General features: G+C 36.5%; 1 protein-coding gene across 4 annotated transcripts in view; it reads right to left on the minus strand.

Moving 5' to 3' along the window:
* Positions 1-12,945, minus strand: part of LOC136801922 (uncharacterized) — a 35,591-nt gene that overhangs the window by 7,288 nt on the left and 15,358 nt on the right. The window contains exons 3-15 of one of the 4 annotated variants that reach the window (XM_067058605.1): positions 10,034-10,351; positions 9,147-9,326; positions 8,508-8,678; positions 6,241-6,411; positions 5,624-5,803; positions 4,999-5,169; positions 3,652-3,837; positions 3,201-3,371; positions 2,883-3,032; positions 2,575-2,724; positions 2,268-2,417; positions 2,010-2,159; positions 294-605 (exon numbers count right to left, since the gene is read on the minus strand). In XM_067058605.1, coding sequence (XP_066914706.1) covers positions 294-605; positions 2,010-2,159; positions 2,268-2,417; positions 2,575-2,724; positions 2,883-3,032; positions 3,201-3,371; positions 3,652-3,837; positions 4,999-5,169; positions 5,624-5,803; positions 6,241-6,411; positions 8,508-8,678; positions 9,147-9,326; positions 10,034-10,351 — 2,460 coding nt within the window. The remainder of the gene's footprint in view (positions 1-293; positions 606-2,009; positions 2,160-2,267; positions 2,418-2,574; positions 2,725-2,882; positions 3,033-3,200; positions 3,372-3,651; positions 3,838-4,998; positions 5,170-5,623; positions 5,804-6,240; positions 6,412-8,507; positions 8,679-9,146; positions 9,327-10,033; positions 10,352-12,945) is intronic. The other 3 variants (XM_067058606.1, XM_067058608.1, XM_067058607.1) reach the window with 3 other exon arrangements.

The following is a 12,945-nucleotide window of genomic DNA, read 5'->3' on the forward strand; positions in this document are numbered from 1 at the left end:
ACAATCCATCAACTTCATGAGACCTTTTACCACAAGATTTTTTACTTTAGTGATATCTTAAATTGTTTAACTGTTTCGTGATTTTCAATAATGATATGGTCATTGACGTGTCGTTTACCCGACTGAGATGTTCCACTGATGCTCGAAAATGGATGCTACGTTTACTAAAATTTGCGAAAAAGTGATCCTGGGTGGGACTGAAATGTTTCACTTTTTGTCCAGGTAGGTAGGTAGGTAGGTAGGTAGGTAGGTAGGTAGCCTCCCCCCGGGGGGCAAAGAGCAATTTAACTTACGAAAAGCTGTCACTTTGTAATCATAACAATCAATGTAGTTCAGATTAGCTTTCCTGAAAGCGTAAAATCCTTCGTGTTTAACCATACTGAAAGAACGAATAGTCAAACTGCTTTTTGTTGGATCACGGTCGGAGTATGTAATTGAGTACTGAGAATCGCTGTCCAATTGTACTAGTGAATCCTTTTTGCTCTTTTTGTACCATTCATATTGTTTAGCGCTGGCACCATTTTTTGCTTTTCCATGTAATGTATAGGAGCGTCCATAACACATAACCATTACTTCTTTTTTAGGTTCACAAACTACAATAAAACCTGTAAAATCATAAAAAAATTAATTTAAACTGCTTAACCAAAATATTCGGGTATACACCCCTGTGTCAAAGTCCCACTGGAACCCCAGCCCCACTGGAAACTTTGGCAAAACCATCCCCACTGGATTTTTTTAACCTTGGAAGAATAGAATTTATATCCTCATTGGGATTTCAATAGAAATATTTATCCCAACTGAGGAAAAAGTTCCACCGGAGCTGTGAGACAGGGGTGTGGGTATCAATTTACATCCAATTTTTATTTCATTGCTATCCTTTGTGTACATAATCCCAAAAAGCAATCCAGGTGCCTTTTCATGTTATTATATACATAAATTTACTTATCTTATATACTTTATAGTTATAGGAAAAAGTTTTAGCGAAAATAACATTTGGCAGAGCTTGGCCACCCTCCGCTGTATTAAGTTCCCGCTAAATTTAAATTTTCTCAGGCATTCCCAAAAAGTGTGCCAATTCAGACCTTAAAAACAGGCTTTTTGTTCATCGTGTACCATTTTTTTGCCAAAATTATCTTTCATTCGCAAAATTTGATTCCCGCAAAATTTAAATTTTCTACCCAAAATTGGTGTCCGGACAATTCCCCCCTGGTGAATTCCCTCCAGTAAATTCCCCCCTGGTGAATCCCCCCCGGAAAATTCCCACCCGGTGAATTCCCCCCTGGTGAATTCCCACCCATATATTTTCATATGTGTTTTTAAGTTTCGAAATCATGGACTGTAACCCCCGGGGGTACTAGGGTTGGCGAATGAGAAGTATGTGCGGACGGGACCTCCGAAAACCGACCTTAGAGAAACTGATATTTTTGCTGAAAAGGTGACCCTTAGAGAGACTTTATTACAATTTTTTCTATGGAAATCAAAAGATTTTCTAAAAATCCTGAATTTTTAGACCCTTAGAGAGACTAATTTAAAACTTTCAATCGAAACAAACCTCCAATTTTAGGGTCACGAATTTTTACAAAGTTTTAAGAATCACAACTCGCTTATTTCAAATTACATGATTTTTTAGTTCACCAATTTTCCGGGAGAGAATTCACCAGGGGGGAATTTACTGGAGGGGAATTCGGCGGGGGGATTCACCAGGGGGAATTGTCCGGGAATCCCAAAATTACACTCCCTAATACACGGGAGCAAAATTACATCGGTGCAGTCAAAACATGTGATTACTCGAAAAAGTTCAAGTGATTTTATTCCCATGTTACTTGCTTTACAACTTACAGTAAATTACTTTATTAGTGTCAATGAATTCGAACCAATCAGAAATAAATATCATGTAACAGGGACTTAAAAATTTCGAGTAAAAGCGTGATTTGTCTTCAGACTTTTACAGCCTGTGTATTGCTCGTTAGACCAGTCTCATAATATAAATTAAAAGCTAACAAGCTTACGAGTCGTTGAGGCACAAGTTTTAGGGCAATGTTTTGATACGTCAAATCTTCGGTCGCCACATCCAAGCACTTGACCACAATTCCTTTTCATATCAATACATTTCATTTTACAAACTTTTTCAGCTATTTCGTTTTCGTCTGTTGTCAGATCTAAAGTTTAAAAGAAATTTCAGTTAAAAGGCTATTTGTGGCATAAATGGTAAAAATATTACATAGTTTTTCATTCAAATCTTGAACTGAATTCTAAAATCAACTTACGAGTCGTTGAGGCACAAGTTTCAGGGCAATGTTTTGATACGTCAAATCTTTGGTCACCACATCCAAGCATTTGACCACAATTCCTTTTCATATCAATACATTTCATTTTACAAAATTTTTCAGCAACTTCGTTTTCGTCTGTTGTCCGATCTAAAGTTTAAAAGAAATTTCAGTTAAAAGGCTATTTGTGGCATAAATGGTAAAAATATTACATAGTTTTTCATTCAAATCTTGAACTGAATTCTAAAATCAACTCCACATGCAAGCATTTGACCACAATTCCGTTTGAATTCTAAAATCAACTTACGAGTCGTTGAGGCACAAGTTTCAGGGCAATGTTTTGATACGTCAAATCTTTGGTCACCACATCCAAGCATTTGACCACAATTCCTTTTCATATCAATACATTTCATTTTACAAAATTTTTCAGCAACTTCGTTTTCGTCTGTTGTCCGATCTAAAGTTTAAAAGAAATTTCAGTTTAAAAGGCTATTTGTGGCATAAATGGTAAAAATATTACATAGTTTTTCATTCAAATCTTGAACTGAATTCTAAAATCAACTCCACATGCAAGCATTTGACCACAATTCCGTTTGAATTCTAAAATCAACTTACGAGTCGTTGAGGCACAAGTTTCAGGGCAATGTTTTGATACGTCAAATCTTCGGTCGCCACATCCAAGCATTTGACCACAATTCCTTTTCATATCAATACATTTCATTTTACAAACTTTTTCAGCTATTTCGTTTTTGTCTGTTGTCAGATCTAAAGTTTAACAGAAATTTGCCGTCTAATTTTTTGACATAAAATCTCTTATAGTGAGGAGTCGTTCCTTAGGACACGTGATAACGATTTGCGGAGTGGAATTTGTTTGCGCATTCATTCACTATTTATAGATGTATTAACCTTCCTCTTTCTTATGTTATTCCTTACCCAGACATGGCTTTGCATTGCAATTCCGAACAACACTGTCAGAGTCTGCACAATTCAATCCGCCATGCTGAGGTTCAGGATTAGTACATGTTCTTGTTCTAGTTTGCTGACCAGTGCCACATGATGCACTACACTTTCCCCATGAGCTCCAATCCGACCATTTGCCATCGACTGAAAATTTATGAAATAAAGATATTTACTACTAGCTAGGTCAAGCCAAAAATTACATAATCGTTTATAGAAATATATTTTTTATAAAAGTCTTCGTGGCTTAGGCTTCGTGGTTTATTGTGGAGCATAAACTCTATAATTAACTAATCTCTATAATCTTAAATTTGAAAACTAAAGTTTTAACAATTTCCAATAAATTACCATTAGTTTTTCGTTATACAGCAGGGGTGCCTTCAAAAAATGAAATTTAGGAATACAAATTGAATTTCGTGTTGCTTACTTGGCTCACTTGGGCATAGGTGTGAAGTACATCTTCGAATTTCATTTTTACTATCAATGTCTGTACAATCCAATCCGCCATACTGAGGTACAGGATTAGTACATGTTCTTGTTCTAGTTTGCTGACCAGTGCTACATGATGCACTGCACTTTCCCCATGAGCCCCATTTTGACCATTTGCCATCGACTGAGAAATGAATGAAATGAAATATTGAATTAGTGGTTGATATGACGTGGTTGATCGAAAAGGGAGCTCTTCTGATTCTAGTAGGTAGCCACAAACTTTTCGATTGATGGACCTTTCCAATAACGGACCAACGGATTTTCCCCGATCGAAGTTTTCCTGATAGACAATTTCATAAAGGACGCTTTGTTGATGGTCGCCTCCCCGAAATAACGTTTCTATAAACGGGAAATTCCTACCCTGAGTATCAGAGGTTGAGAATATTTCAACCTCTGAAGACCAACGATAGAAACTTTATCGCGCATGTGTCAATCTAATCACTGTAGAAAAAATCTAAGATGAAGAGCAAATATTACCATATTAATGTCTAACAGACTGTATCAGTATGCAGTTTACTATTTATAAATTCCCCAGAAACCTCCAAATGTAATTGAAATGAGTTTCTTTCAAAAGAAATCTTTTACATGATCCCCAAATGTATAACAGTAATTACTAAACTTTTGATTATGGAAATGTCACTTTAATTGAATCGAAATAATAGACAGACTTTATGTTCTGATTCTCTATCATTGATTCTTTTTACAAAGCATTGATGACTTTTTGTAAGTTGTGTTTTCAACGACGGGAATAAAAATATCAACTTTGAACTTCATCCAAGATCTTGGATGGTTGTCATGGTTACTTTTCTTTGCGTTGATTGCGCGCTGAATAGAATCTGGATTGGTCGGCACAGCGTCGATATATGATTTCGACCTGTGATTTTCACCGTAGGAAATTCCCCGATCTTCGGGAAATGAAAAGTTGCATGAGGAAATGTTTATTCAGGCTAATAATGTCCGTTCGGGGGAATGGTCCGTGAGGGGAGTCCAGTCGAGTAATTATCAATTGGGGTAATGTTTGTCGGGAAAAAAGCCAGTGACGTTTACATGAGGTAAGTTTTTATGGAGAACCATTCATTCCCATATAAGAAATAATAATTGCAAAAATAACAGACTCCGTTTTTAATTCTTAGTAACTTCTGTAGCCGCAGTTGCAGTGTCAACAAAAATTCGATCGGGAAAATGTCTATCGGGTTATTATAAGTCAGGGTAAAATTTGTTATGGACTATCCAGTTACCACTTTCTAGGAAAAATAAGGAACAAATCATAATTGGCATTTCTTACTTGGACATGGCTTTGTATTGCAATTCCGAATAGCAGTACCAGAGCCTATACAATCCAATCCGCCATGCTGAGGTGCAGGATTAGTACATGTTCTTGTTATAGTTTGTTGGCTAGTGCCACATGATGCACTGCACTTTCCCCACGCGCTCCATTTCGACCATTTGCCATCGACTGAGAAATGAATGAAATGAAATATTGAATTAGTGGTTGATAGGAATAATTGGTAATTCTTTATAAACTAGACAAAGTTCTGGCTTCAACTCAACTGAATTTACGGGCATCGTGTAAAGAGATAAAGGAGAAAGCAGCCGCAAACTTTTTGATTGCCGAACCTTCCCAATAACGGACCCATGGATTTTCCCCGATCGAAGTTTCACGATAGACAATTTCATAGAGGACGCAGTAATTATCAGTTGGGGTAATGTCTGTCGGGAAAAAGCCAGCGGTGCTTACATGAGGTAAATTTTTAATTCTTAGTAACTTCTGTAGCCGCAGTTTCAGTGCAGTGTCAACAAAAAATCCGATCGGGAAAATGTCTATCGGGTCAGGGTAAAATTTGTTAGGGACCACCCAGTTACCACTTTCTAGGAAAAATAAGGAACAAATCATAATTCGCATTTCTTACTTGGACATATGTTCGTATTGCATTTCTGAATATCAGTATCATAGTCTGTACAATCCAATCCACCGTTTTGAGGTGCAGGATTAGTACATGTTCTTTTTCTAGTTTGCTGACCAGTGTCACATGATACACTGCACTTGTGTAATTTTGAACACCAAAATTGATTTTTAAGCGCCTTAAAAACTACAGTTGGAAAGTAGAGTTTTAACTCTGAGTTTTAACATGAGACTTGAGACTTAAGACCTTAGGATCTCAGGATTTAAAAGCTCAAATTTGCTCGAACAAGGCTTGGAATATAGACTAGAAGCCACCAAACCCCTCTAAAATCGAAATGTTTAATGGAAGAAAGTGGAAGTGCTAAAATAGCAATTCTCGCCCGAACTTTAAATTCTGAAAAACGTTAAAATACACTAAAATCTCAATATATTTCGAGGGTGATTGTAGCAAGTTAATATTACTTTTATACCTACCTAAAGTCTTAGTCTTTTTTAACCTACCGAATGTCTTGGTCGTTCTCCGCTATAAAGTGGCAAAAGGAAAGTTTCTCCGGATTTGAGAAAATTTAGTTTAGCCATCCTGCGAAAAATCATACTTGAGGATAAGAATTAAAATGTCCTTACCCGGACATGGCTTTGTATTGCAATTCCGAATAGCAGTACCAGAGCCTGTACAATCCAATCCGCCATGCTGAGGTGCAGGATTAGTACATGTTCTTGTTCTAGTTTGCTGGCTAGTGCCACATGATGCACTGCACTTTCCCCATGAGCTCCAATCTGCCCAGTTGCCATGAACTGTAAGTTTATATGAAACAAGCGATACTTTTATGGACCTACCTGGTTATCAAACTAATCAGTGAACATTGAAACAATGAAACACATAAGACATAACTGGTCAAAATACAAAAAATAAAGAAAATGAAAGCATATCTATTGAGAGAAACTATCAACACTATTGAAAAAGATTTTTGAAAAAGAAATAAAAAAGCTATTAAACGCTTTTCTTTATAAAAACCACTATCAGACAGAAAAATGCACAGCTTAATAAATAAGGTTTCCAGAAAACTCAAACAGTCGCACTCTACCGTGACATTTTCTTGAAAAAATGAAGGAAAACCGTTTTACGCCGGTTTTCGCCTGTTCCGGTGATTTTTAAGGAGTTCCGGATTCAAAGGATGATTTTTTTGGAAATCAAACAATGCTAAGTTTTGGGCATCATCATAAAGAACATTTTTCTGTAAAGAAACAATTAAATAAGTTGAAAAAATGTGACGGAAATGTGAAAAAAACGACGATTTCCGGCACATTTCTGGTTCTACAGACCGGAAAAAAAAATTTTTCGACAAACGGTTTTCGACACCTTTTCGGCAGTACTAATGTGCATCTATGTGCAAAAAATCGCAAAAAACTAATGAGAAAATCTCGAGAAAATCTCAAAAAACCGCTTTTTTCGGGACATTTCCGGTTCTACCGGCCGGAAAAATTTTTTTTTCGAAAATCGGGCTCCGTCACATTCGAGGGTTTATAGTAATGCACCTTTGTGCAAAAAATCAGAAAAATTGAATGAGCCAATCTCGAGAAAAGTTGGTAACTAACGTACTAACTAACGAACAATAATTAAATAATTTAAAGGACCTCCACCCCACCGGGGTAGGTCCAATAAAAACATTAAGTCTACTCAAGATAATTAACTCTTAGATATGCGCACGTACAATTCTGACGATTCAATTAAAAATAGGTCTCAAGCAGAGGTGATAAACTTTCATACGCTGTAAGAGGTTTTTTAGGTGACCCTTAAAAATGAAAGGTAAGTCACAAGGGATAACCGAAGTTGAATCAACAATGTAGGATTTGAAGCCAGTTATTTCCTATATAATATTATGCGGCCCGCATTAATTTAATACAAACGCAGGATTGGAAGTAACATGTACCCCAAGAATTCGACAAAATGAAAAACTCGGTAGATTTAATCCGCTATCCAATATATGGCGCATATGTTAAGGTTGAAGATTTGCCCATAGCTTTCGTCTTGAAACTGAATGGGTTAGGTCGTCTATTGGGTTAGTAATATTTTATGAATTTTCTCTGTGAAAAAGGAAAGGCTAACTTGCCGAATACGAGTATACTGGTAGTAGAGGTAATGAATTTTAAGCCCGAAGGGCTAGAGGCGAAACTTTAACCCTTCTCAGGCAAGAGAAATCGAAGATACTCATTTCCCATCCAAAACGCGCATAAAACACGCATATAACGCGCCGTAATAATGACGACGGATTCTATCTAGCAGTTCCTTTGTTTTGGAGGACTACATTTTTTGAAACCTAGCGATAGATATTACTTCAACCCGGTGTTTGTGTAAAAACTACACGCGGGCGTTCTGGATGGGAAATAAGTGGTTTCATTTCCCTCAGGAGTCTCGCCTCTAGCCCTTTGGGCTTGAAACTCAATGAGTAGAGGGGTCAAAATACCAGTAGTAATTCAAAGGGCTTTAACTTAAGACGAACAACTTTTGTTTGCTTTTTTATTGCATTTTTGAAATCTACATGAAATTCTACGTCCATTTGGTATACAATTTGAAGGCATTTAAAGCAAAGCTGAGGCTGCAGGACCCTCTGAAAGTCAAACTTTCGATAAAATTCGAATGTGTCAATTTTTCGATTTCTGTAAAGACTCGGTAGTGAACATGTTAAGCTTTTAAACTAAATCATTGGTACTTATTTCGGATGGTCTGTAAAATACCCCTTTCAAAACTCAGGAAACATTAAATTGTTCGATTAAAAATTTTTCTGCACATGAGTATTATACTATACAGAGGGGTAGATACTTTACCAAATATTCGATTTGAAGCCTTAGGGTCGTTCTCGAATGATCAAACTATAATTCGCACTTCTTACCCGAACAAGGCTTTGTATTGCAATTCTGAACAGCAGTATCAGAGTCTGTACAATCCAATCCACCATGCTGAGGTGCAGGATTAGTACATGTTCTTGTTCTAGTTTTCCGACCAGTGCCACAAGATCGACTGCACTTTCCCCAAAAGCCCCATTTTGACCACTTGCCATGAACTGAAATAAACAGATTTGTTGCGTAGACAGATTATAATTAAAGAAATGGAAACCATCAAATTAAATAGATCCAGAAGTTTAAAATTCAGAAATCCTTTCTTTAATACTAAAAGTACGGGACTTCGTAATACCGATCACTTTTCATATATCACCAACATTCATATGTATATTTTCTTAAACTCTGTTTCCCTTGTATCTCTTGATACAATTCTTGAAAATGTTTGGTTACCCCCTGGAAGATGGCAAAATTTGCAAAAATACCCTTGGAAAAAATCTTTCCATACCTTAAAGTGAGGGTGGACGAACTAAAATCAGTCATTTACCCCTGGAAATTTTAGAATATCTTTTTACCCCCTTGGAAAAATATAAAAACACCCTCTGGAAGTTTTTCTCGGATTACCCTCTGGAATAGTTCGTCCACCCCCATGTATGGATATGAAATGGAACGGCCCAATACATTATTCTTACTTGGACATGGAGGCTTCTTCTCGCAATTCTCAATTTCAGTATGTTTATCAGTTTTTGGACAATCCGATCCACCATACAAAGGTTCAGGATCGGTGCATGTTCTTGTTCTATTTCGCTGACCACTTGGACCACATACAGGACAACCAGTCCATGAGCTCCATTGAGACCAGACGCCATCAGCTAAAAATAATTTTATGGAAAAGTTGCTAGGGAATTCCATTACACACCAACGTTGCACTTACAACATGAGCAAGGTTTGGAATATTTAAAAACTAAATTATCAAACCAAGTGTATTATTTTCATTGTTGTCTGTGTTGTACTAACATGATCAATCTCTTACCGTCAACTGCTCTAACTTGGGACTATCTGACAAAACATGGGACGGCAATTCGGCCACCATTTCACCGAACCTCCAAAGTCATTTGATTTGACTTAATGAACGGCGTATTAAAAAATACACAAAAACAAATTTGTTGTCAAAGAGATTTAAAACAGTAAGTGAAAATACAGACCAGATATCAACCAGTCCCATGTTTCGACCAATCGTCCCAAGTTAGAGCAGTTGACGGTATATGATAACTTTTTTTAAGAAAGTTTAAAAATATTGTACCAAAATCGACAAGAAGATCAGGGACACTAAGGTGAAATTCATTTTCGCGGGGTTTTTTCTTGAATGAATCGTCCCCTTTTTCAACTGATTCCTTTAATTTTCCTTTGAATTTTGACAAAAAATCTAATGCTTTTGGCAGAAATCCTGATTTGGTTTGAGGATTTACGCGAGCATTAACTTTCGCTAATTTGCGGAGAAGCTTGTGAAACTCGCGAAAATCCTCGCGTAAATTAATCCACTTTAGAAATATTGTTTTAAAGATAAAACATGACTTACTTTTACACTTAGATAGAACCCAACAATAAGTTTTTTCATAACCGTTTCCTCTGGTCACAGGTGCAGTATGACCATAGCATCCCTTATTAGTCCAGTATCTTGAATAATCATGTGTGCGATAAGATCCAAAAGGCATTTCGCAGGCTGTAATACCACGTGTTTGAAGACACTTTTGCATACAGTTTTTTCTTTCCCATATTTTCCATCCACGCATTTCACTACTTAGCTCCCTAACACCTCGCCTGCTAGGCTTACGTCCATTTGGTCCAAGACAATACCCTTGTTCTCGTTTACATAATTTTGTTGTACGCCAGGTACCTATAAAAGCAGACACAGTTCATGATATAGATTTAGAACGCCATGAGTAGAGGGTGTTTATCTTCTCCTCGTAGAGTGCTCGATAAGTAAACAGAGCGTTACTATAATAAAGAGTTGACACAATATCTATGTTTCAAACTCAGATTTATGTAGAAATCTTTATGATAAAGGTTTTATTCTTTCATAAGTGTTCCCGTTTCATATCAGACACATATTTCATATCAGGGCAGTGTCTGCCTATTGTATAATTATGCTGATATAAGCAAAAAAGATGTTTTTGTTTTCCTCTTTCTGACCTATCTCTGTTTGAATGCTAAGAAAACAAACATGGCTGTATTTTCAACCAGACAGCTAGCACAACGCCACTTGCTTGCTGACTCGGTCACCGAGAGAAAAGTGCCGGCCAAGACATCGAAAGAGTCCAGAACTCCAAAATTCTCGGCGTCAAATCCGACGAGCATCTTGATTGGACTGAGCATGTTAATCAGACGCTAAAGTGCTGTTGCGCTAAACTTAGTAATTTGAAACAGTTTAAAAACATCACAACCTGACACCAATGCTAGTGGAGTCTTTGGTCTTCAGTAAACAAATGTATGGATTCGTGCTACTTTCAGATGCTGCTAAATATCAACTAAAACGTTTGCAGAAAGTTCAGAACGCCGCGGCTAGTTTTGTGCTGAAGCGCCACGCCTCCATCAAAGATGTTATCGAGCTGAAATGGCTACCCGTCACTGAAATGATCGACTTCACCATGGCAAAAACCGTACATAGCGCATTCCATAACCCCGATTGGCAATCTTACCTACGCGTATCAAAAGTAACCAATCCTGACAGAGAGCTGCGCTGTAAAAACATAATTTTTCATGATATTGAAAACATAAATCGTGTGGCTGGTACCTTTGAGCACGAGGGTGCTACATGATCAACTACCAGCTTGAAATTTTTATTTTGATAGGGTATTAGCTAAATCATCGAATTCAATTTGAACTTTGAAATTTTTCAATAGTTCACCTACAGTATCCGAAGTTATCTAAGTATCTCAATACCTAGATTCTTGACCGGGTTGCGAATTCTAATGTTTTACTACTTCAAGATCCTAACCTAACCAATCCTAGCCAGCCAACTTCATCCTTTCCTTCTCATTGTAGCTTACTTTAGGTTCTGACATATTGAGCTTTAAATTGTTTAAAATTTATTTACATTTATGCTTAATATATCTATATCTAATGTATAGCAATGTGCCCTCCCGGTTATTACCATAATGGCTTTATGGCAACTCCTGAACTTGGGCACAGGATGTACGGTTATTATATCTATATCTATGTTTTTAAAGATAAGGCTGTTGCATTTTCGTAAATATCCTCATTTTTTTTTTATATTTAGTAATTAATTCTATTAGCGACGTATCACATTCCTCAACTCAAACGCCACATAGAATCAACTACAATAGCTTTTTTTCACACTTCTCACAATCTTGTTTCTATGCCCAGTCCTCAGTCTATAACTATATAAAATCATAATACATTTATGAGATATTATTTATCTAAGAATAGTTTATTTATTTCTTACTGTCTGCCATAATTTATCTAGGACGACTATCTTTCGACCAAGCGTTGTCCAGTCTAAGCATAACTAATCGAAAAAAACTTCTGAACGGCATATCTCAGTATTCTGATTCATTTAGTTTTCCTTATTCCTTCCGATGAGTCCTTCTTCACTTTATTGCCGACCCAAAAAAATATCAGCGTTTTGATTGGTCGAGAGCATCGAGATATTTGCGATATTTCATATTTCTCTAGTATGGAAATATGACCGCGTTGACTTTTGGGGGACTGGGTAAGCGGCAGGAGAAAAATCAAAACAAAACAGCCGAAAAGAACTAGGAGAAACTGGGAGTCAAAGGGAAAAACGCAACAAAAATATTTTCAGATTAACTTTTACTTTGGAGTTCTTCCAAATAACACTAAAATCAAATCTGATAAACTAAGAAATTATAAAACTACTTGACACCACCCAAATATTTTCAGCTTTTGGTATAAAATTCGTCCGTGTGATAACCAAACAGTTTTTTATCAATGCATACAAAAAAATTTGAGATTCTTGAATGTTTGCCAATAAGATTTCTCATAACATAGCAAGGGAAGTGAAATGTCTTGTATTAAACCAAATGACGAGTGATTTTTTATAAAAGTTTTCTCCTAATTCTCGTTCTCGACAAGGTACGTCCTTGAATTTTCAACTCAACAATCATTACATCTTTCTTCTAAAATTCAAACCATTTAAGCTTGACGATAATCAAGAAAATATCCAAATTGTTTTGCTCTTGAAAATATGTTGTTCTTCAACCATTATTACAAGCATACATTTCCATCATGGAACTCCTTTCCTCTGCTATTCTTTTTCATGCATCGAAACAAAAACATAGAAAAAGACTGAATGTTATCAATAAGATCAATCTGATTAATCCAATGATGAAGGGTTTCTTCTCTTTCGAAACAATACTGTACACCATCTGCATTTTGAATTATCAATCTAGAAATTTTCAAATACATATCTGAAAAATCTACAACTCTTCAAAACAAAACTTCTGGGTC

This window comes from Clytia hemisphaerica, unplaced genomic scaffold (assembly GCF_902728285.1).
Source record: "Clytia hemisphaerica strain Z4C2 unplaced genomic scaffold, Clytia hemisphaerica genome assembly, whole genome shotgun sequence".
NCBI classification, from domain to species: Eukaryota; Metazoa; Cnidaria; class Hydrozoa; order Leptothecata; family Clytiidae; genus Clytia; species Clytia hemisphaerica.